This window comes from Mobula birostris, chromosome 30 (genome assembly GCF_030028105.1).
Source record: "Mobula birostris isolate sMobBir1 chromosome 30, sMobBir1.hap1, whole genome shotgun sequence".
In the NCBI taxonomy this organism is placed as follows: Eukaryota; Metazoa; Chordata; class Chondrichthyes; order Myliobatiformes; family Myliobatidae; genus Mobula; species Mobula birostris.
In genome coordinates this window covers 11647701-11672563 of record NC_092399.1, presented here as the reverse complement: position 1 = coordinate 11672563, position 24863 = coordinate 11647701, and the positions used below count along the sequence as shown (strand labels likewise).

Genomic DNA, 24863 nt, shown 5'->3' with positions numbered 1-24863 from the left:
CACCCCCTCATTTACTACCCCGGAATGTATTATCTCATTAGATGCTGAGAAAGCCTTTGACAGAGTTGAATGGCCTTATTTGTTCAATGTTCTTGAGAAATTTAATTTTAATTTGACATTTATATCTTGGATTAAATTGTTACATTACCCCCCGGTAGCCTCGGTTTGTACAAATAATTATAGATCTCCTTTTTTTCGTCTTTTTCGTGGTACTAGGCAAGGTTGCCCTCTTAGTCCTTTACTATTTAATATTGTTCTTGAACCTTTAGCAATTGCTATTCGTGACTCGCCAAATATTGTTGGTATTACCCGTGGAAAGGAAATACATAAATTATCATTATATGCAGATGATTTGTTGTTATACATCTCTAACCCGGAGAAGTCAATTCCTGCTATCCTAGATCTGTTAGCTCAATTTAGTAACTTCTCTGGTTACAAATTGAATCTTAGTAAGAGTGAATTATTCCCTTTAAATAAGCATGTACCTATTTATGGACGTTTACCATTTAAATTGGTTACTGATTCATTTATATATTTAGGGATAACAATTACGAAAAAATATAAAGATTTATTTAAAGCTAATTTTTTACCGTTAATTGATCAGATTAAACTTTTAGTTACCAAATGGTCCCCAATCTCTTTGTCTTTGATTGGTCGGATTAATGCTATTAAGATGATCATTTTGCCCAAATTTTTGTATATATTCCAATCGGTTCCAATTTTTATCCCAAAATCTTTTTTTGATAACGTAGATTCAAAAATTTCCTCATATATTTGGCAGAATAAAAATCCTAGGTTAGGTAAAAGGTATCTACAGAAATCTAAAAAGGAGGGGGGGCTCGCCCTCCCGAATTTTAGATTCTATTATTGGGCAATTAATATTCGATATTTAAAATTTTGGTTACAAGATTTGGACACATCTTTAAACCCTCATTGGGTAAATCTTGAATCTAATTCATTACAAGGGTTTTCCTTGGGTTCGGTTTTAGGAACTTTACTTCCTTTTACTTCTTTTAAACCATATAAACAAATGAACAACCCAATAGTTAAGCATACTTTACGTATATGGTTTCAATTCCGAAGATTTTTTGGGTTTAATCAATTTATTCTAGCAAGTCCCATTATATCAAATTTTCTTTTTCAACCTTCCATGATGGATCAAGCTTACTTTGATTGGAAAACCAAAGGTATAATATCTTTTCGCGATTTATTTTTGGATAATTGTTTTATGTCTTTTGATCAACTCTCTAATAAATATAACTTACCCAGATCTCACTTTTTTTAGATATCTACAGATTAGAAACTTTTTAATTACTGTCTCCCCTAATTTTCTACACCCATATCCAATGGACACTTTGGAAAAAATCTTAGATTTAAATCTCTCTCAGAAAAGTGTAGTAGCAATTATATGTAATATAATTATGAATTTATGTCCTGATGCTTCTAATAAAATTAAAGCTGACTGGGAAAGAGAACTTGAGATTAATATACCGACTGAAAAATGGGAAAAAATTCTTCAGTTGGTGAATTCATCCTCTGTATGTGCTAAGCATAGGTTGATACAGTTTAAGGTAGTGCACAGGGCTCGTATGTCCAAAGATAAACTATCTCGTTATTACTCTTATATTAATCCAATATGTGACAGATGTCATTCCGAGATAGCTTCTTTAACCCACATGTTTTGGTCATGTCCCTTGTTGGAGAAATATTGGAAAGATAATTTTGATATTATTTCAACGGTCCTAAATATAGGCTTACAACCTCATCCAATTACTGCTATCTTTGGACTACCAATGATAGACTTAAATAATTTAACCTCTTCATCACGAAGGATGATTGCATTTCTTACTTTAATGGCTAGAAGGTCCATTTTGTTGAATTGGAAAGAGATTAACCCTCCTACTGTATTTCATTGGTTTTCACAAACTATGGTGTGTTTGAATTTGGAGAAAATTAGAAGTGCGGTTTATGACCCTTCCATTAAGTTTGAAAAAACTTGGAGGCCATTCATTCAGCATTTTCATTTGATGTAATTTGATCATTTCCAAACTTGTTTTATCTCTCTGTACTGTTGTTGGAGGGGAATGGAGTCGTCGACACTAAGGTTTTCTTCTTTTCCATTTTTAAGTTCTTAGTTTTGCCCAAGTCTTTTAGTTTAGTTGATTAATTTTGTTTTTCTTTGGGGATGGGATTTGCTTTTTTTTGTTTTGTTTTTTTTCTTTTTCATGATTTTTTTTTCCAGTTTTCTTTTTGCTTTATATTATCCGTGGTTAGTTCTACATGTTTGGGAGCTTTGTTAATTTACACTACTTGGTTTTGCAATTACTTTTTTTAAAGTGTAACAATATATCTCCTACTATTTGTATTATTGCTATGTTTTGTTTCTATATTTTGAAATTAAAATATTGAAAATATTAAAACATTGAAAAAGAAAGAAAAGATTTTCCCATTGAATTCAGTCAAGGAGAATATTCCTTTGTTCGACACTCATTCAGGAGCAATGATTATGGGTGGATGTGACCACAGCAATTGCTTGCAGACACAATATTTGTATTGGTCCCTCAATGAAACAGTCGTATGAGGAGCTTTCTTTGTCTCCATTGTTTAGTGATTTGCAGCTTCCTTCTGTGCTATCTGCTCAAAAATAATTCATCACCGTGGCCCATTGTAAATGTGGTTTTGAGAATCGTTCACTGAATACCACCCATTGCCTCAAACCAGTTGTTTCTTTTTTTCTGTGAAGTAGCTTGAACGAATTTCATGAAGTTTTGTCTTGGAAGCGTCCATCCTGATTTGTATCTGCAGAAACACTTTTGTCTGAAAACTAATTCCCAATAAGATATCTTGATGATGAAAGTAAAAGACAAAGACTAGCTCTGTTATATGTACGTCAAAACATTCAATGAAATGTGTCATTTGCATCAACGACAAACACAGTCCGAGGATGTGCTGGGGTCAGCGTGAAAGTTGCCACATTTGCGACGTCAGTGTAGCATACCCACACCCACTAACCCTAACGGGTATGTTTTTGAAATATGGGAGGACACAGATGAAGCCTATGTGGTCATGCAGACAGTGGTGGGAATTGAACCTGATCTTCCGATCACTGGCGCTGGAAAGCATTACGCTAACTGCTAGGCCACTGTGTCGCCCTTTCATTTCATCAGGTTTCCGTAGTTTTTTAACGGCAGCTCGAACACAGCAGCTTTTATTTTACCAAAACACTTAATATACATGCATAATCTGATGAATTTCACTGATATTCCACAAGGGTTTGTTGACTTGTATGTGCGAGGACTCGGCATCAAGCCACGGTGTTGCGGGGTGAGGGGGCAGGAGGTCGTTGGGACTCTTTTATTCCGTGAACGTGTTCATGTGTGTGTGAGAGACTGTTCGTAATGTGTTTCAGCACCTTGACCCTGTGTTAACACCGTCTCGTTTGGCGTTATTCAAGTATGGTTGGATGACAATTAAACTTGGACCGAATAGGAGCACCGGGTTAATTAGATCGAGTAATGAGGTGATGTATTTGCATTTGTTGGAAAAAGTGGGTTCTTCCTTTCTGAAGCTTGACATTTGACCTTGTGGAAATTCCCCATGACATTCTCCAAGAGCTTTATGATTGGTTTGCACGTGCACACATCCACAAATATATAACATTGGGCTTCTCAAGCGTGAAAGTTAGAGCCAATACCTTGTTTCCAATGTGAGCAAAACCACAATGCCTTTGCCATGTATTGGAACCATTCTTGCTTTGTGCTTCTGTATGAATGCATGGCTAAAACGTTGCTGCCTACTTCTCCAACTTATCAGCTCTGGTTCTCAGTTGGTATGGCCGACGTAGAATTGACGCACTGAGTCTAAGGCTGCTTCCCTATACAGACCCTCCTTCATTCCTACGAATGAAATTGCACTTCTAATTTTATTGATTTGCTCAGACCTCAAAAGCAGTTGGCAACTTCACTCAATTATGAATTGCAGTGCGGCACGGTAGCGTAGTGGTTAGCACAACGCTTTAGAGTGCAGGCGATCCAGGTTCAATTCCCACCGCTGCCTGTAAGGAGTTTGTACATTCTCCCCGTGACCGCCTGGGTTCCCTCCGGGTGCTCCGGTTTCCTCCCACAGTCCAAAGACGTACCGATTGTTAGGTTAATTGGTCATTGTAAATTGTCCCGTGATTAGGCTAGAGTTAAATTTGGGGTATTGCCGAGTGGCATGGCTTGAAGGGCTAGAGGGGCCTATTCCACACTGTATCTCAATAAATAATGAAATGAATTCAGGTATTATCCTTTCAAACGCCTGATTCTGCCCATTGTCTTAAAGTGTGGGCAGTCACAGTGATTCTCAAAGGCTTTGAGAAACTCCTCCCATGATTTCTCTTGTAGAGCTCTGTGCCTCTGACCAAACCTAGGCAGCAGGGAGATGGAGCAGTTCGTGCTGCGGCAGCACAGTTTCAGGCACTTGAGTTTGATTCTAGTCTTTGCTCAGTATGCAGAGATTCCATATTCTCTGCCTTATCTCTGAAATCTCTTGATTTCCTCCCACATCCCGAAGAGCTGCTTTGATCACTGGCTGGGGTAGACTACCTGGTAGAATAAGGTCATGGCAAAGGGGATCTGAAGAAGAGGAGATGATTAGCGTGTGTGAGTCAGTTGTAACAACACTGGGGGGAGTAAGGAGAAAGATGTTGGGACCAATGCGATTATAGCAGCTACTCAAGCAAGCCAACACCGCTGTCAGAAATCCAGCATGGGGAGTTGTCCTGTATGACGCACCTTCAAATCCAACCCAATAATAGTAATGTTCAAAGTCAAAGAAATGTATCCTATTCTTTATTAAGCAACCAGCAGAACAAACAATCTAGAAGCAATAAAACAAATGAAATTAAAATCAGTGATATTAAATGAAGTTAAACACACTGAAGCAGTCGACAAATAAGATGTCACACCCGGCTGTCTGTAACTCTGACTGATCCTAGACTGACAAAGCGTGAATATATAACTAAACCCTTTACTTTTACCACACCCCCACCCATGTGACTCACTACCATGCTCAACATAATAAAGGTGCAACACACAATACGATACAATACAGATAGAAAACAAATACGTGGCTCCTACAGGGCTTGTGCCCCTGTGAACCGGTAGGGAAGTGGTGAACCAAATGGCAAGCTTCTTGGTCATTATAAGGATAAGATACTGTTGTAATTGTGAACAAAGTCACCGGAAAGACACTAAAGCTAGAGGATATAGAAGTGTTTTATTCAGGAAAACTGAGCAACAGGCATCACTCACATTTGAGACATTCTTGGAAGAAGAGGGCTGCAGGACAATTTCATAGTTACAGTGTATCTACAATGCTTCCTTTAAATTACATATAGTTTTCAAGCACCTCTTTCTCCCATACTCTGGACACCCAAATGAATGTCAATCCCCACTGGCTTGAGGCAGCATTCATGCACATACAAGGCATCTGAGGTCAAATGGAGCGTTTTGTTGTTTGCAATTGACCCCCAACCTGCAGCTCCAGGAGACCCATTGTTCTAAACTGCATTTTAAATTCAATCTGCAATCCACATTCAAATCTGAAGAATGGCTGCTGTGAAATTAATATCTGCAATATACACTAACTCCAGAATATGCCCTAAAAGATACAATTACATTTTTGCTTTGGTTTTCCTTTCGGTGGTTGTCGCCAGCTCTGTAGAGAAAATTCCTTTCATTTCTATTCATTGCTAAGTTGGCTATAAAATCTTGTGGTTGACATGGTTTTATTTTCTCCTTGCTCCAAAATGGAAGTTAATGGTTTACTAATGGGACAAAACAGAGGCTGGTATATCCAGTCCCGGCTACCATACACCATATGCTACCTCAATGGAGTTAAATCTGCCTAGTGTTAGGGTATGAGGCTTTCAGTGCCTTGTTTTAGCAGATAATACAAACACTGTAGTGTTTCTTAGTGGCATGTTCCAAGTAAAACTATACATAGTCTATTGTGTTGGCACGTGGCCAAGTGGCTAAGGCATTGGTCTAGAGATCTGAAGGTCGTGAGTTCGAGCCTCAGCTGAGGCAGTGTGTTGTGTCCTTGAGCAAGGCACTTAACCACACATTGCTCTGCGACAACACCGGTGCTGAGCTATATTGGCCTGAGTGCCCTTCCCTTGGACAACATTGGTGGCGTGGAGAGGGGAGACTTGCAGCATGCAACCTTGCCCACGCCTGCGCCCTGGAAACCTTCCAAGGCGCAAATCCATGGTCTCACGAGACTAACGGATGCCTATATAAAGTCTATTGGACCAGACTTGGGCATCCAGCTCCCAACGACCTGGGCTTGATCCTGACCGCAACTGTTACTGCATGGAGTTTGTATTTCTGCCTGTGATCATGTGGCTGCTCCCCGAGGGCTTCGGTCTCCTCCTACGTTCCCAACGTGTGTGTTTTAATTGGGGAACTGGAGCCTGGAAATTGCCTAAACTCTGTAACTAAGCGTCAGAATCTGTGCAGAGCTGAAAGTATAAGCAGAGTGGATCGCAGGGCTAATTAATGGGAGAATGGGCTTGCTGTGAAAGCTGACAGACTTAATGGGCCGGGTGACATCATTGTCAGGAAATGTCAAATGAGACATTTCTCGTGATATGGCTATTTCTAAGCTACTCACAAACCTGCAATGTGGCCTTCCTCCATCTTATATTCTCTGACCTTGAAGTAATTGAGGCTTATAATTGTTCTATACAGTGGCACTAGATAGAGCTTCATCTCCAAAGAAAATGGATCTTGGACCAAAGGCCCAAAATTATCACTGGGTCTATTACTTAGACCTGATTTAAGTTTGGGAGATCAAGGTACACTACAGTATATCTGCTAAGGTGCCCTGCTACTTTGCATCTTTCATGGTGCCAGTACCAATGTTACTGACATTTGAAATTGTAAAATTATAATTGGATTACTCATTGGAAGGTTTCATCAATAATGTGCTCACTTTGTTGATGGATGGACAAAGTAACAGGCCTCAGGTTTTGAGCTGTAAATTTTCACTTGGAGTGAGTGAATCTGTGAAGACAGGAATACTCATGCACATTAACAACTGTGCGTGGAATTACTGATAGGCTGTACTTTGGCATCTATTTATTTATATTTACATCTATTAGTTTACAAATGCAGTATTGTGCCAAGGCCTAATGCGGAGCGGAGAGCGAGTTTGTAAATCTGGTGGGAGCAAAGGAAGTTGGGAATGGTGAGGGTGGAGTATCGTAGGAAGGGGTGTGGGACTGGAGGCAGAGAAGGAGTGCCGGGGTGGGGGATGGCACTGGTGCAGACACACCCAGCCCTGGGACACTAGGCAAGGTCAATTGATTCCAAACAATCGGTTTATTGATTATTACAAGATGTCTCCAGTGCATCCCGCTCCTTCCCCTCTCCCTGCCCCTTTTTCCAGCCATGATTCCCCTCTCCCTGCCCCCTTCTCACATTCAGCCCACAGTAGAGACCCATAGCAGAATCAGGTTTTTCATCACTCACGTATGTCATGAAATTTGTTTTTTCTTTGCGGCATCAGTACAGTGCAATACATAAAATTACTACAGTACTGTGTGTAACGTAACGTAACTCTGTAAGGTTTCGCTGCTGATGTAATGGTTCCTCTGTAGCAGCAATGTTTGGGTTGAGACTAGAGATAACAGGGGCTTTGGAATGTGCACCATCCAATGAGAGGTGTGTTGTTCTTTTTTGTGGGCCTGAGAGAAGGGATTCGCGGTCTTTTGTTGGGGAGAGATGAAGAGAGACGCGAATGAAGAGAGTTGGTAGACCACCGGATGGAGTGGAATTGGAGCGAGGGTCTGAGGATCGGCTACGCTCGGAGGAGGTCGACAGGGAACAAGTAGACGGAACCGTGAGCTCCAACGTTGCGCATTAGGCTGTTCCATGAGAATGGGCCCTTTTCCTTTTTTGTTTCTTTACTAACCATACAGTCAAATTAAGAATTTTAAGGCTCAATCGTTTAATTGCATATTGTGTACTGTTTGTTATTTTGTTGTACTGATTTGTAACGGGGAACACATCGCGCAGCATCCACCCAAAGAAGATTTCTGAAGTTTGGCTGGGCCAGGGGCTGTCTTCCCCTAGATTCAGCTGCTAGGCGAACCTAGGGTTACATGAGCAAAGCTCTTAAGCGCCCTAGCTATGTGCCTTGCACTTTTGTGCAGTACTCTAGCTTAGAATGTTTATCATCCTCATTCTCTGGTCTTGTATACACTGGAATTTAGAAGGATGAGAAGGGATCTGATTGAAACATGTAAGATTATTAAGGGATTGGACACGCTGGAGGCAGGAAGCATGTCCTCGCTGATGGGTGAGTCCAGAACCAGAGGCCACAGTTTAAGAATAAGGGGTAGGCCATTTAGAACGGAGTTGAGGAAAATCTTTTTCACCCAGAGAGTGGTGCATGTATGGAATGCTCTGCCCCAGAAGGCAGTGGAGGCCAAGTCTCTGGATGCTTTCAAGAAAGAGATGGGTAGAGCTCTTAAAGATAGAGGAATCAAAGGTTATAGGAATAAGGCAGCAACTGGATACTGATTGTGGATGATCAGCCATGATCACAGTGAATGGCGGTGCTGGCTCAAAGGGCCGAATGGCCTACTCCTGCACCTATTGTCTATTGTCTTGTGCAGCCGGTGGAGCAGAGCTGACTTGTGGAAATGAGTGAGATTTATCCTAAGTTCCCTACCACAGTGAAATACAGTACAGTTACCAACTATCCATAAACCCACTGATTCTCACTGCCACTGGGACTACATCAGTTTCTGCTGTCTCTTGTAAGTACACCATCCCCTTCCCCACTTCCTCTACCATCGCCACATCTGCTCTCAAAAACCCCACAAGAGATTCCGCGGGTGCTGGAAGTCTAGCGTAGCACAAACAAAATGCTGGAGGAACTCAGCATCTGTGAAGAGGAATAGACAGTCGACATTTCAGGCCAAGACCCTTCCTGAGGACTCAGGGAAGGTAAATAATAAGGCACAGAATCATAATGTGAGTTGTGAGGTCAAGAGTCCAAATCATCGTACTAGGGAACTAGTTAATAGTCTTTCAGTAGTGGGGTGGAAGCTATCTTGGAGCCTGGTGGTACGTGCTTCCGAGTTTCTGTATCTTCTCAGATACAGCCGTCACATTTAGGGGATAATTAGACAGGCAATTATCAGCTTGATGTAAGCAAATGGGATCAGAGTCAGTGGCAATATAATCAGCATGGATATCGTGGGCTGTAGTTCCAACTTCTATGCAGCTCGATAATTCTGTTTAAGTGGCTGAGCAGAGTTCTAGTATGTTAGCAAACACAGTTCGGACCACTATGAATTTGGCTTCACTGGGGAAGCTTTCTTTAGAGAACAGGGAGAAATTAATTTACCTTGTATTGACCTACTTACCTTTAATTACCATTTGTCTGTTTTGGTTATCTCTACCAACATTTGAGATATCTACACAACAGTCTATTATTGGAGTCATTGAAAAGTACAGCACAGAAACAGGCCATTTGGCCCAGCTACTCCGTGCTGAGCCATTTAAGCTGCCTACTCCCATCAACCTGCACTGGGACCATAGCCCTCCATACCCCGACCGTCCATGTACCTATCCAAACTTCGCTTAAACATTGAAATTGAGTTCGCATGCGCTGGCAGCTTGTTCCACACTCTCATAACCCTCTGAACGGGGAGGTCTTCCCTCATGTTCACCTCAAACTTTTCACCTTTCACCCTTAACCTATGACCTCTGGTTGTAGTCCCACCCGGCCTCAGGGGGAAAAGCCTGCTTGCATTCCGTAGTAAGAAATGAAGTAAACTCTGTGGTAGTCAACTTAAGGGGTTAAATTGAACGCTTGTAAAAGCCCTAACATTCTGAACATTATTCATCCTATCACCTTAATGTTTACATACCATTTCAACCATAATAACAAAAGTGGAAAGATTTGGTCATCTTAAAGTCAGTTTGCATATGTTTCAGGCAGGATAAATGATATATACATCTCTTCTATCAAATCAGATGTGTATACAGAGGTCAATTTTCTCTTCAGGAAAGAGTCCATTTGAATTGAAGCTTTCTGTTAAAATATTAAAAAACAGCAGTGGTAGATAATTAAATGGTAATCTGTGTTAAAGCAGCTCATGTCATATAAAATTAATGTATGCATCCAGCAATCCCAAAGCAGAGCCTCATTTTGAAGGACAGCAGGTCAGAACAGTTAATGCAGTGTTGTAACCCAATATACAATCTGCATAAACACTAGAGATTCTGCTAGAGATCCAGAGCAACACCCAAAAAGTGCTGGAGGAGCTCGGCAGTACAGGCAACATCTACGGAGAGGAATGAACAGTCGACGTTTCAGATTGTGACTCTTCATCGGGACTCTGTACGATTTTAGCTGAATGTACAATCTACATTCAGCTCAAACGTTGCCCCCCCCCCCCGCCAGAATCCACAGTATTATACTCTAGCTTCAGATCTAACATTGCTTTTATTCATTTCCTAGGGCACCTTTTTATTGATTGATTGATTGAGATACAATGCAGAATAGCATTGTATCGGCTTCACGCCACACTGCCCCGTGAGCCCCTGATTTAACTCTCACCTCATCACGGGAAAATTTACATTCACCAGTTAACCTACCAACCAGTAGGTCTTTGGACTGTGGGAGAAAACCAGAACAGAAGGAAGAAACCCACCCATTTATGGGGGGAGCGTACAAACTCCTCACAGGCAGCAGCGGGAATTGAACCCGGGTCGCTGGTACTGTAAAGCGTTGTGCTAACCATTTTGCTACCATTCCGCCTATTATATATTACATTGTACTGCTGCCACAAAGTTAACAATTTTCATGACATATCCCGGTGATATTAAACTGGATTCTGAAATGCTTGTTTCAAAAACAATTTAATCTCATTCTAGCCAAGGCAAAGACTGCTTATCATCTGGATTTCAAGCAAAAATAATTATTGATTCTAATCTCACTAATAAGACAATGTGTACTGAAATTATAAAAGGAATCTTTCCCAGATGTCATTCTAACCTTACATTGGGATTCACTATATAAATCAGTTAGCGCTAAATGTTTCTATTGAAATTATTGATGCTTCAATCTGATGGGCGACATGTATGCACGATAGCAATTACGTTAAGCATGTGAAGTGAGACCCATGTTGCTCCTTCACCATGTGCTCCAATTTTCATCATTTATTTGGCTTCTAAAGAGATGAAAAAATACATTAGCCCTGTTCAACATTCTAATATTTGCTTTGTTTCCCTGGGTTTTTTTTTGAAAGAAATTGTTGTTTGGAGCAATAGAGCTATTCGGTAACCAGCATGAGAAAACTCTAGACAAGTAAAGTTTTAATAAAACTATTTTGGCTTGTCTGTAAGGTTTAGTTCATTATATTACAAATCTATTCCAAATGTAAGAGATGTGATCATGGTTCCAGCTTCCTCCTCCTCGCACTGTTGCTCTAAATCTTGTTTCACTCATTAGTTGTTGCAATTTGCATTCGACAATTTGTGCCACCTAGAATATGCTCCAGCCCACACAAACTTCCCTGCCCTCCTATAGAGTCATGAGGTCATACAGTGTGAGCAGAAGGTCTTCGTCTTGCCGAGTTCTCCAACCATTTTTACTGATACAATATTAATCGCAACCACCCCCTCCCCACCCCAGCATTCTACCCGCTCTGCAGATTCTACCACACGCCCATGAATGAGGAGTAATTTACAGAGACCTGCGGACCTAATGACCCTCCTGCCTTTGGGATGTACGAGCGAATCCACACTGCCACAAAGAGAACTTGCAAACTCCACACAGAGAGAGCCCAAGGCTAGGATTGAAACAGGGTCTCTGGCACTGTGAAATTGCAACTCTACTAGCTGTACTAAAGTACCACCCAAACCTTGCTCCTTTCTGGGGGGGTCATTCTGGTTTACTCTCCCATCATGCCTACGTTTTTTTCAAATTTCTTGTTCGATCGTAAGCAAAGTAGGAGAGCTGAAATCTGATTGGCTGAGGACTGACCAATCAGGAGGGACAGGTGACGAGGGTATAAATACCACTGGACTGGACGTGCCCAGGCATCATCCCTGAAGAAGATGGCAATGTTTGTCATCAAAACATCAGTTAAAATTGATACGTGTACCCAACTGGAAGCCTGAGAAGAGTTCGTCATATATGCTGGGAAAGTACTAGATCCATTTTCAATAATAATAGTTGTTTTGCTTTGAAGTAACTTCTGTGGATTTGGATAAAGGTAGTGTTTCTATTGGCTGGGACCCCTGAAGTTTACAGTGTGCCTTTGCACTGCTCAGACTGTAGAATAAGTCTTCTGCTAAAGATTCTGTAAGTCATTAGCCACTGTGCTATTTAACAGCAATGTTTGTGCTGGGGAGTCAGAATGTCTTACTTATGCTTCAGCCAAATACTTTAACAATGGTTGAAAATGCACAAATAATTGACAAACGTCCAGTTGTGTGCAGACATCATAGAATTACTGAATTGTAATAACACAGGGACAAACAGTCCCCAGTTATTACCCTCAACCATCAGGCTCCTAAACCGTTGCGGATATGGTCACTCACGTCAACTCTGAACTGATTCCACAGCCTACAGCAGCACACACAAAAGTTGCTGGTGAACGCACCAGGCCAGGCAGCATCTCTAGGAAGAGGTATAGTCAACGTTTTGGGCCGAGACCCTTCATCGGGATTAACTGAAAGAAGAGCTAGTAAGAGACTTGAAAGTGGGAGGGGGAGGGGGAGATCCAAAATGATAGGAGAACACAGGAGGGGGAGGGATGGAGCCAAGAGCTGGACAGTTGATTGGCAAAGGGGATATGAGAGGATCATGGGACAGGAGGTCTGGGAAGAAAGACAAGGGGGAGCAGGGGAAAAGCCCAGAGGATGGGCAAGGGGTATAGTGAGAGGGACAGAGGGAGAAAAAGGAGAGAGAGAAAAAGAATGTGTGTACATAAATAAATAACGGATGGGTATGAGGGGGAGGTGGGGCATTAGCAGAAGTTTGAGAAGTCAATGTTCATGCCATCAGGTTGGAGGCTACCCAGACAGAATATAAGGTGTTGTTCCTCCAACCTGAGTGTGGCTTCATCTTTACAGTAGAGGAGGCCATGGATAGACATATCAGAATGGGATGTGGAATTAAAATGTGTGGCCATTGGGAGATCCTGCTTTCTCTTGCGGGCACCAGCATTGGTGTTCAGCGAAACGATCTCCCAGTCTGCGTCGGGTCTCGCCAATATATAGAAGGCCACGTTTTCAAGGATTCTGCAATTCACATTCTCAATATTATTTGTTTATACAGTATTTTTGCATCATTTCTCTTCTTTTGCACATTGATTGTTTCTCAGTCTGTATAGTTTTTCATCAATTCTATTTTGTATTTTATTTTATGTTTATTTTCCTGTAAATGCCAGCAAGAAAATGATCTCAAGATAGTATACGTGACCTACTGCATATGTAGTTTGATAATAAATTTACTTTGTCTTTGACTTAGTGGAGTAGTCCTGTCAGTTAGATTCCACACAGTCGTGACAATAATTCTCCCCCTACAGCCAATTTAAACTGGTTTTGCAGATACTGGGAGCAGAGGAAACTGGGTCAAAGGCAAGAGTTCAAACTACACTGAACTTCAGAGCCACTCTGAGTGACTTTACCTTGCATCCATTTTATATTCATTGATCCAGATTATATGTGTCCCCAGCTATTATATACGTGGGCTATAACCGAAGGAAAAAGTGGCTGGAATCACTTTGGTGCAAGGGTGTTCATTAAGTTCGTCAAAAATCAAACATTATCGTCAAAAATTCATAAAAATAGTGAAAAGAAAACTGCTAATATTTACAAAAAGATACCTTCCAAAAAACACAACACTAACTCCATACTGTTCTGTCTAGTGTGAATCCCTGGCAGCTCTTTTCTTTCTTTCTTTCTTTCTTTCTTTCTTTCTTTCTCTCTTTCTCTCTTTCTCTCTCTCTCTCTTTCTCTCTCTCTCTCTCTCTCTCTCTCTCTCTCTCTCTCTCTCTCTCTCTCTCTCTCTCTCTCTCTCTCTCTCTCTCTCTCTCTCTCTCTCTCTCTCTCTCTCTCTCTCTCTCTCTCTCCCTCTTCTCTCCCTCTTCTCTCCCTCTTCTCTCCCTCTTCTCTCCCTCTTCTCTCCCTCTTCTCTCCCTCTTCTCTCCCTCTTCTCTCCCTCTTCTCTCCCTCTTCTCTCCCTCTTCTCTCCCTCTTCTCTCTCTCTTCTCTCCCTCTTCTCTCTCTCTTCTCTCTCCCCCCCCCCCCACTAAGGGTGAAGAGCCCTATTTATTAGGCACCAGGATGTACCATCTTTAATTATCCACAAAGTTAACTTAGGGCTAGAAATGAATTAGAATATGATGCACCCCACAATGTAAATACAATCATATTACAAAATAAACAGAAGTATCTGCTGGAAAAGTTGGCTGAAAAATGGCAGAAGGAATTTAATGCTAACAAGTGCGAGGTTTTGCACTTCTGTAGGACCAACCAGGGTAGGCCTTACACAGTGAACAGTAAGGCACTGAGAAATGTGCTAGAACAAAGGGATCTGGGAGTACCGGTACATAATTCGTTGAAAATGGCGTCATTGGTAGATAGGGTCATAAAGAAAGCTTTTGGCACATTAGCCTTCATAAATCAATGTATTGAGTACAGAACATGGAATGTTATGTTGAAGTTATATGAGACATTGGTGAGGCCTAATTTGGAGTATTGTGTGCCGTTCTCATCACCTACCTATAGGAAAGATGTAAACAAGGTTGAAAGAGTGCAGAGAAAATTTACGAGTATGTTGCTGTGTCTGCAGGACCTGAGTTATAAGGAAAGATTGAATAGGTGAGGACTGTATTCTTTAGAAAGTAAAAGACTGAGATGAGATTTGATAGAGGTATGCAAAAGTATGAGGGGTTATAGGTAGGGTAAATGCAAGCAGGGTTTTTCCACTGATATTGAGTGGGATAACACTAGAGGACATGGGTTAAGGGTGAAAAGTGAGAAGTTTAAGGGGAACATGAGGGGAAACTTCTTCACTCAGAGGGTCGTGAGAGAGTGGAACGAGCTGCCAGCACAAGTAGTCCATGCGAGCTTAGTTTAAACATTTAAGAGACATTTGAATAGTTTTATGGATGATATGATATGGAGAGCTATGCAGGTCGATGGGTGTGGGCAATTTAAATGGTTTCAGCGTGGACTAGATGGGCCAGAGGGCGTGTTTCTGGTCCGTACTTTTCAATGACTCTATAACTCTATCTACCTTAAATACAGTATACAAACAACATATACACATCCCTTTTGATAAAGAAATGGAATATTCTGATGTTTGTGGTGGGAAAGGCACCATAAAGCCAACCCAAGCGCATTAGCTTGGTTCAGGGCCCATTATGAGAATGTAACCGGGAAAGACAATGAAGTACGTACACTCAGCACAGTGACAGCAGGGTGACAAGGCAATGTTTGTGTGTGTGTAAGGAGTGCATTTACCGAGTGCTCTCCGTCACACCAGCTCCATGAACCAAAGAGAATGGTGTTCCTCAATATACCCTACTCAGACTATTCGAGGTCCAATGCACCAACATCAAACCTCCTTTTAAGATTAGATTAGATTAGATTCAACATTATTGTCATTGTGCCGAGTACAGATGCAAAGCCAGTGAAATGCAATTAGCATCTAACAAGAAATGCAAAGAATAGTGTTACTTACAAGTGTTATTTACAAGTGCTACAGCACACATATATAAAAGTACTGAGACAGTACAATATGGGTGCAATACTGCTTAGCGCTGTGATGTGAGGTTCAGCAGGGTAACAGCCTCAGGGAAGAAGCTCTTCCTGTGCCTGCTGGTGCGGGAGCGGAGGCTCCTGTAGCGCCTACCGGATGGAAGGAGAGTGAAAAGTCCATGGTTAGGGTGAGATGCATACCTGATAATGCTTTTCGCCCTGCCCAGGCAGCGTTTATGGTAGATGTTCTCAATGGTGGGCAATTCGGTGCCGATAATCCGCTGGGCAGTATTCACCACACGTTGGAGTGCTTTGTGGTCCGATATGGGACAATTGCCATACCACACTGAGATGCAGTTGGTGAGTCTGCTCTCAATGGTACAGCGGTAAAAGTCAGTCAGTATCCTGGGACAAAGGTGAGCTTTCTTGATGCTCCGCAGGAAATAAGGGCACTGTTGCGTCTTTTTGATCAGGATGGAGCAGTTCAGGGACCAGGTGAAATCCTCGGAAATGTGAACACCAAGGAATTTAAAGCTTGATACACGCTCCACTACAGCTCTGTTAATAGAACATAGAACATAGAATAGTACAGCACATTACAGGCCCTTCGGCCTACAATGTTGTGCCAACCCTCAAACCCTGCCTCCCATATAACCCCCCCACCTTAAATTCCTTCATATTCTATAGTAGTCTCTTAAACTTCACGAGTGTATCTGTCTCCATCACGGACTCAGGCAGTGCATTCCACGCACCAACCACTCTCTGAGTAAAAACCCTTCCTCTAATATCCCCCTTGAACTTCCCACCCCTTACCTTAAAGCCATATCTTCTTGTATTGAGCAATGGTGCCCTGGGGAAGAGGTGCTGGCTATCCACTCTATCTATTCCTCTTATTATCTTGTTCATCACCTCTATCATGTCTCCTCTCATCCTCCTTCTCTCCAAAGAGTAAAGCCCTAGCTCCCTTAATCTCTGATCATAATGCATACTCTCTAAACCAGATAGCATCCTGGTAAATCTCCTCTGTACCCTTTCCAATGCTTCCACATCCTTCCTATAGTGAGGCGACCAGAACTGGACACAGTACTCCAATTGTGGCTTAACCAGACTTTTATAGAGCTGCATCATTACATTGCGACTCTTAAACTCTATCCCTCGACTTATGAAAGCTAACACCCCATAAGCTTTCTTAACTACCCTATGTAGATAGGTACGTGAGTGTGGCTCCCAGCATGCCTGAAGTCCACAATGATCTCCTTGGTCTTCTGGAAGCCAGGTGCTGGACCTCATCCCCGTAGGTTAATTTTCTTTTATGGAGAAAATGTCCCAGTATCTCCAGTTTAATCTTGTATCTGAAATCCCTCCATCCTGGAACTATTCCAGTAAATCTTCCCTGCACTGTCTCTGAGACCTTGACATTGGCTCCATAATTTTATTTTGACAGCTTAATTCAATGAATTAGCCAGTTACATCTGTACCTTTGTGATATTATGACATTAAACTTCTGCTTTGTGTTATTTGCTAACAAAGATAATCTTCCAGAAATGATACCATACCCCTCTTTCCATGCAAAAATAGATCTGCCATGTGATCTGTTTTAAGTTTTAATCATACACAGATATGGGATTCTGAAATGGGATATTAATCTAAAAGGCTCAAAGTGACTGGTTCACTGATGGAAAGAATGTATTTCACTATATTTAACAGGTCTCTCTCTCTTTTGGTGATTTTGGAGGATGTTACCGAAGTTTTCTGTGATTATCGATTCAGAGTATGGACAAAGGACTTTTTTTCTCAATCTTATAGTTTATATATTCTGTGTTTTCACCCATTCTTTCTCATTTATTTTGTGCAGGTAGAGGGGGATTTTGGAGGCCAGTGTTCTTGTTGCGTTTTTGCGTGGAGGAGGGGGTTTTGGGGGTAGGTGGTTGCCGTTCGCTGTGGGTGGGTTCGCTGTTTCTTTCTGAACTGATTTCCATGGTTCTTCTTTGTTTCGTGGCTATCTGGAGAAGATGAATCTCAGAGTTGTATACTGCATACGTACTTCGATAATAAATGAACCTTTAATGACACTGATAAACGATATGCATCAATGAACTCAAAATGCCAAATCTGTTAAATACTAAAACAAATCAAGCCAATGAGCTTTATCATAAAATTCCATCTGAGAATTGAAGTACATTGTACTAGGATTTTGAACAGTTCGTAGTTAATAAGAAATGAAGTTGGGGCCGATGATGCCAAGACGCAATGTCTAACTGGATTAGAGTTTGTTACAATGACATTTGAAATTTGTACACTCAAACATGGTGAGGTTTTTGAACTAAGGTGTCGCATAATGAAGTGTTTATTAAACTGTTTACAGATTTTTGACTCATTGAGCATGTTGAATTAATGTACTGCATGAATGTGAAAGGAAGGTTGACTGTGTGAAATAAACCTCAGTTATAACAGTAATGTTGTGTGGCTGAGGAATTATTCAAATCGCATTTAATCTTCACATTATTCCTGACATGAACACATAAAATAGAGATGGATCTCCCTTGAAAAAATCTGCATAATTATTAGATATGAGTGGTACCCAGAGTATAGCGATCAACAAGATGCAAAATATTCACATGTACTTTTCAAATACAAGTCAAATCTTTCTTCTAGTCGCTACCGAAAAGGAACTTAAACCAATTAATCCACTTCTGCTACAATAATGATTTGCAAATCCATGAATTAATCATAAAAGTAGTAGTCCGTTGGTTTAATTGAAATCATTAATGTGCACATAAATCCAGAAGGGTGAACTGACTACCTACTATTCAATTAGATTTTTCTGTGAACTGTATCTCAAAGTACTGTATAGGAATACCCCAACCAATAGAAAATCGAACTTTCATCTGTGCATACAAATACGGCTTAAATCTCACAAACAATTTGAGGGAAAGAAAAGGTGAAAAAAAAGAGTAGTATAATAGTATGCTCCAGCTTCAGGAACAGTTACTTATTGCCTAATATGCCACAACATTTAGGGCAGCAACAAAGCTCCTCCATCTCTGTCTTCCTTCATTGTACCAATAGTTTCCTCTCGGTTTTCACCACTGTCAGTCATGCAAATCCCGGGTGGAGACACAGGAACACTATCGCACACAGATATAGTATTCTTCATTGCCAGTGGACCACTTTTAGTCTGGCCTATTTGGCATGGGTGACCCTACCAAGAGTCAAAGCATGAGGCCTTGACACCAGCCAACATAACTCTCTGGGTTTTTGAAGCACGCAAGCCTCCAAGCCCTAAGGCAAGGTTGTGGTCCTCTTGGAGATTCAGGAACAGTTATTATCCCTCAACCATCAGGCTCTAGAAGCAGAAGGGATAACTTCAGTCAACTTCACTTGTACCATCACTGAACTGTTCCTACAACCTATGGACTCACTTTCAAGGACTCTTCATCTCATATTCTCTATTTATTGCATTATTTTTTTTACATTTGCATAGTTTGTTGTTTATTGCATGCTGGTTGTCTGCCCTTTTGGGTCATTCTTTCATTGAATCCGTTCTGGTTATTGGATTTACTGAGTATGCCTGCAAGAAAACGAATCTCGGGGTTGTATATGGTAACAATGGTTCAATTTAATATCAGAGAATGTATATAGTGTGCAACTTGAAATCCTTACTCTTTGCAGACATCCATGAAAGATGAAAAAACCCTAAAGTATGAATGACAGAAAACAGAACCCCCAAACACCCCTCCCTCCTCCCACACGCTTTGATAATAAATTTACTTTGAATTTTGGCCCAAAACGTGGACTATTTATTCCCATCCGTAGATGCTGCCTGACCTGCTGAGCTCCTCCAGCATATATTGTGTGTATTGCACCAGATTTCCAGCATTTACGCTACCTCTCATGTCTCTGGTAGATTGTTGCTCCCAATTCCAGCATCTGCAGCATCTCTGGAAAGAGAAATGGAATCAATGATTCAGGTCAGAATTTAAAGGTGTTTCTGTGCTCAGTGTGAACATGAGGCCTAGCGTTAGTGACTCAGCCATAAGCACATCACGTTATCAAGCACATGAATTTTATTAATAGTAACTCAGTAGGTTAAATCCTACTTCTGCAACTGGCAATGCCCCACAAATTTTATATATCACTCAACTACATAAACCCTTTGACTCGAAGCAAGTAAGTTTATTCCGGCTCAAGTACCCAAACAATTGTCGTTCTGAATAAATTGCAAATTGTCACACAGTGGTTTATATCAAGGGCTTCCTTCAGTGAAAGTGTCTTCTACTTGCAAGCGGACAACGAATATGAGCCATGCTAAGTCTGTTTCCTTTCTCCTGTTTCATCAGGTGTGACCGCACGAGACAACATGGGTAAGCAAAATAGCAAACTACGTCCTGAAGTCCTTCAGGATCTTCGAGAGAACACCGAATTCACTGACCACGAGCTCCAGGAGTGGTACAAAGGCTTCCTGAAAGACTGCCCGAGTGGAAATCTGACTGTCGAAGAATTTAAGAAAATATATGCAAATTTCTTCCCTTATGGGGACGCCTCCAAGTTTGCTGAGCACGTGTTCCGCACTTTTGACACCAATGCCGACGGAACGATTGACTTCCGAGAATTTATTATTGCACTGAGTGTCACCTCTCGAGGCAAGCTGGAGCAGAAACTGAAGTGGGCATTCAGCATGTATGACCTGGATGGGAATGGATACATCAGTCGGGATGAAATGCTGGAGATTGTCCAGGTAAGGTTCAACACAGGGAATTTTAGGGATACAGGTAAGTGCAAAATGTAGCTCATTTTATAGATGGTCAATCGAAGGCTAAAGTTTGGTCTCTTCCAGTTTGCTCCTTTCCATATTTTGCATGTCAGCCTCTTGCATAATTCAAATTTTACAGCTCTTGGGGAAAGAGAAAGCTTTTAATGTTTGGTCTTCTTATTAAATATGCATTGAAGTGTGGGCATGTCGCTAATTTGTAAATCATCCCTTGTGAAAGTCCTATCCTCTGCTTCACTGTAATATTTTAATCCTTGCATTTTAAGTGGATCCTACCTTTTGTTGGTGATGGTCTGATTCCTCCCTTTGTCTCCAGGTAGGGTTGTGGGCTTCAGGATCACTTTGGGGTCTGTTTTCATTCAGGCACTTCACAAATGCCTCGTCACAAAAGAGTGTTGAAGAGTGTATTGAATTGCTTCCTTTGAAGTTATTTTTGATGCCGTGTGGACAAGTGCGTGCACACACACACACTAATTTGAATGCGTCTTTTAAAATTGATCCACTTTTATGTATACCCATTTGTGCCACCCAGAAACAATGCTGATTTCTCTCTACGTGTTGAGGATTACCGAGCAAAAGAAAACCCCAGTTTTTGTTCCTCAGTAATCTCCTTCAGTCGCACTGTCAAAGCATGTGTTGACACTAAGATCAAGTAGTCATGATATCATTGAATTATTTAGGTGCAACGTGGTAAATGCTCTTCTTTCCCTTCAATCTATACAGCTCCACAATCCCGATTTAACCCTTACCTGATCACAGGACAATTTACAATGATCAATTAACCTATCCAATATGTCTTTGGACCGTGGGAGGAAACCAGAGAACCTGAGGAGTACCCACACAGTCCACAAGGAGGATCCTTACCCAGGACTCCAGGATTAAACTTCAAACTCCAAAGCTCCAAGTTGTAATAGTGCCACACTGACTGCTACACTACCGTGGTACCCACATTCCGCAACAAACTACGCGAGGTTCTGCTGTAGATTAGGAGTAGCACACGCAAAATGCTAGGGGAGCTTAGCAGGTCAGGCAGCATCCATGGAAAGGAATAAAGAGCTGAGATAGTCTTGGCCTGGAGCATCGACTCTATTCCTTCCTTTAGGTGCTGCCTGACCTGCTGAGTTCCTCGAGCATTTGGCATGAGAAATTAGAACACTGCGTAGAATTTGATGTAATTCTATGTTTTGAACAAGTGTGTGAGAACCCCAAATGAAAAGATGTGCTATTATTAGGATTCTTAAGAACTGTATAAAAAAAATTGCCTGCGTCTAGCCAGTTTTTTTTGACTGTTAAGAATACATCTTTGAATTCAATTACTGTCAAGAGTAAATTGACTTATTGTTTCTCTGCCTCCGGAGTGCTGATGACATTGTTTACTTCCACAGATATTTCTCCATCTCTGCAAAGTCCGGGGAATAAATTGTACCTTAAATGCATATATTCGTCCGTATGAATAATAGAAAACAATCCAAACATCCTTAAATACAGAGGTGTTTCCATTAGGTGGTGTAGAAGCAGAAGAGCGCCTCCACCAGGAGGAAATGAATAATTCCAAAGCATCGTTCAGTCAATGGAGTTAAATACATAGAACACAACAGCATAAGCCCTTTGACCAACAATGTTGTGTTGGCCTTTTAACTTACTCTAAGATCAATCTAACCCTTCCCTCTTACGTAGCTCTCCATTTTTCTATCATCCATGTGTCTACCTAACTTTAAATGCCCCGAATGTATCTGCCTCTACCACCACCCTAGTAGTGTTTTCCATGCACCCACCACTCTCTGTAAAGAACCTGAATCAGACACCTCTATACTTTTCTCCAATCCCCTTAAAATTATGTCCATAAAAAAACCCATAAAAGTTAACTAGAAAAGAAAGCTGTAAGTAAGGGATTAAAGTACTGAAAGAAAAAGGAGGATAAACCTTTAATCTAAAGAGGAGTTATGAAAATATTCAAGAAAAGGTCCCCACACTTTATGGAACTTTATGTCCGAATTAAGAAGTGAATAATGAATCTTTTCAAGGTCTAAGCAGGACATAATGTCTCTGCCATTGAGCATGAGTGGGTGGGGCAACATCTCTCCACCTAAGAAGAACTAAGCATCTAGCCAAAAGAGGCAAAAGACAATGTTCGACGTTTAGTCGGACTCAAACGTGTGTCAACTTCACCCAAAATGCCAAAAAGAACAATTAAAGGGTTAGGTTCTAAGTGGCAATTAAGTATATGGGATAAAGTTAAAATGACATCTCTCCAAAATTTCTCCAAACTAGGACAAGCCCAATACATATGGACAAGAGAAGCCTCACCCACTCCACACTTGTTACTAAAGGGACTAATATCAGAATAGAAGCGCGATAATTTAGTTTTAGACGTATGAGCCCTATGTACAACCTTGAACTGCAAAAGGCAGTGGCGAGCACATAAATAGGTTGAGTTAACTGACTTACGAATTGAATCCCAAACCTCGTCGGGCAGAGAAATATTTAAATCATGCTCCCAGGCAGTTCTAATTTTATCAAAGGGGACACGCCTCAAGGTCGTTAACTTATCACGAATAGTAGATATTAAACTTTTATCCAATAGGTTTAAACAAAGAAACACGTCCACAACATTTTTTTCCGGCATCTCAGGAAAGTTTGGGATTAAAGGATAAATAAAATGTCTAATTTGAAGTCTAATGTGAAATATATTATAGTTTAGGTAGTAGGCAATACACTTTTTTATATCCACAGCTCTGTGGTGACAAAAGCTCTGATTAACTTGTCTTTATATCGTAATGGTTGGCTTGGAGTTGCGTAGTGGGAGGGTGGGGAGGAAACTAACTTTATATGATTTTATTTTGGGTGCTTTTTCTTTTACTGTTATGAATCATACACCAGACACGTTGGTTTTGCACTGCATAAATCTCCTTTTTGTTGGTGGGTTTTGTTTCTGTTGTAATCTAGAAACTCATAAAAAAAATTAATTAAAAAAATTATGTCCATTGGTATTAGCTATTTCAGCCCTGGGAGAATATCTCTAGCTATCCACTCGATCTATAGCTCTCGTCACCTTGTACAACTCTAACAAGTCACCTCTCATCATCCCTCACTCCAAAAGGAAACACCTAAGCTTGCTCAGCCTATCCTCATAAGACATGCTCTCTAATACAGGCAGCATCCTGATAAAACTCCTCTGCAACCTGTCTGAAGCTTTTCCATCCATCTTATAATAAACTGAAGTGAAATGAGCACACTATTCTAAGTGTGGTCTAACTTTACCTCACAGCTTTTGAACTTTGTCCTTGACTAATGAAGTGGTGGTGAAATGACATTTGCCATTCATGTACTTTGTACATAAAACCCATAGTGAATTATGTAAACAAACAAAAAATGCTTTAATCAAACAATATAATTAATGTATTACTCAAATTTTATGGAAATATTAAATACACAAGACACTCAACCTCCTGAATCTTCCAGACGTTGAAACATTGCTTGTTCCCCTTGTCTCTCAAATGCTTGTCAGTTACCACCCGCCCCCCCCCCCCAATTCTCCTGCCATCCACACCAGAGGTAATTCATGGTAGCCAATCAAATATATACAGGACTGTGCAGAAGTCCTGGGCACATACTGTATATGTAACTAGGGTGCCTAAAACTTTTGCACAGTATTGTAGTAATTTTATATATGACACTTTATTGCTGCCGCAAAGAAATAACACATTTCATGACATATGTGAGTGACGATAAACCTGATTCTGATATGGGTCTCTTATTGTGGACTGAGAGTGGGAAGTGGGTAGAGAGAGGGGAATCATGGTTAGGAAATGGGGAAGGGAGAGAGAAGGGAAGCACCAGAGAGACATTCCATAATGATCAATAAACCAATTGTTTGGAATCAAATGACTTACCTGGTGTCTCAGGGCTGAGTGTATCTGCAGCTACACCATGCCCGCCCCTGGCACTCCTCTTCCACTTGTTCCACACCCCTGCCGTGGCCCTGCACCCTCTACATTCCCAACATCCTTTGCTCCTGCCAGATTTACAAACTCGCTCTCCGATCCACAAGTATGGCATTGTGCAAAAGTCAGTCACCCTAGCGAAGTATATGTGCCTAAGACTTTTGCACATCTACTGTACACTTTTAAGTATCAAGGTATTTATACGTCTCCACACACTACCCAGAAAGTGAATCTCAGAGTATTATATGGTGACATATATGTACTTTGATAATAAATTTACTTTGAACTTTGAACCCAGCATGCAAAAGAAATCCGAGCATTGGGGGTTTGGTGGGGTGGTGGGATGCAGAAAATCAATCCCATGCAGTCACT

The 24863-nt window shown here is 41.1% G+C and overlaps 1 protein-coding gene across 1 annotated transcript in view; it reads left to right on the top strand.

The window, feature by feature from the left end:
- Positions 1–24863, top strand: part of LOC140190469 (hippocalcin-like protein 1) — a 141525-nt gene that overhangs the window by 113810 nt on the left and 2852 nt on the right. Inside the window, exon 2 of the mRNA XM_072247082.1 lies at positions 20117–20514. Coding sequence (XP_072103183.1) covers positions 20137–20514 — 378 coding nt within the window. The 5' untranslated portion in view covers positions 20117–20136. The remainder of the gene's footprint in view (positions 1–20116; positions 20515–24863) is intronic.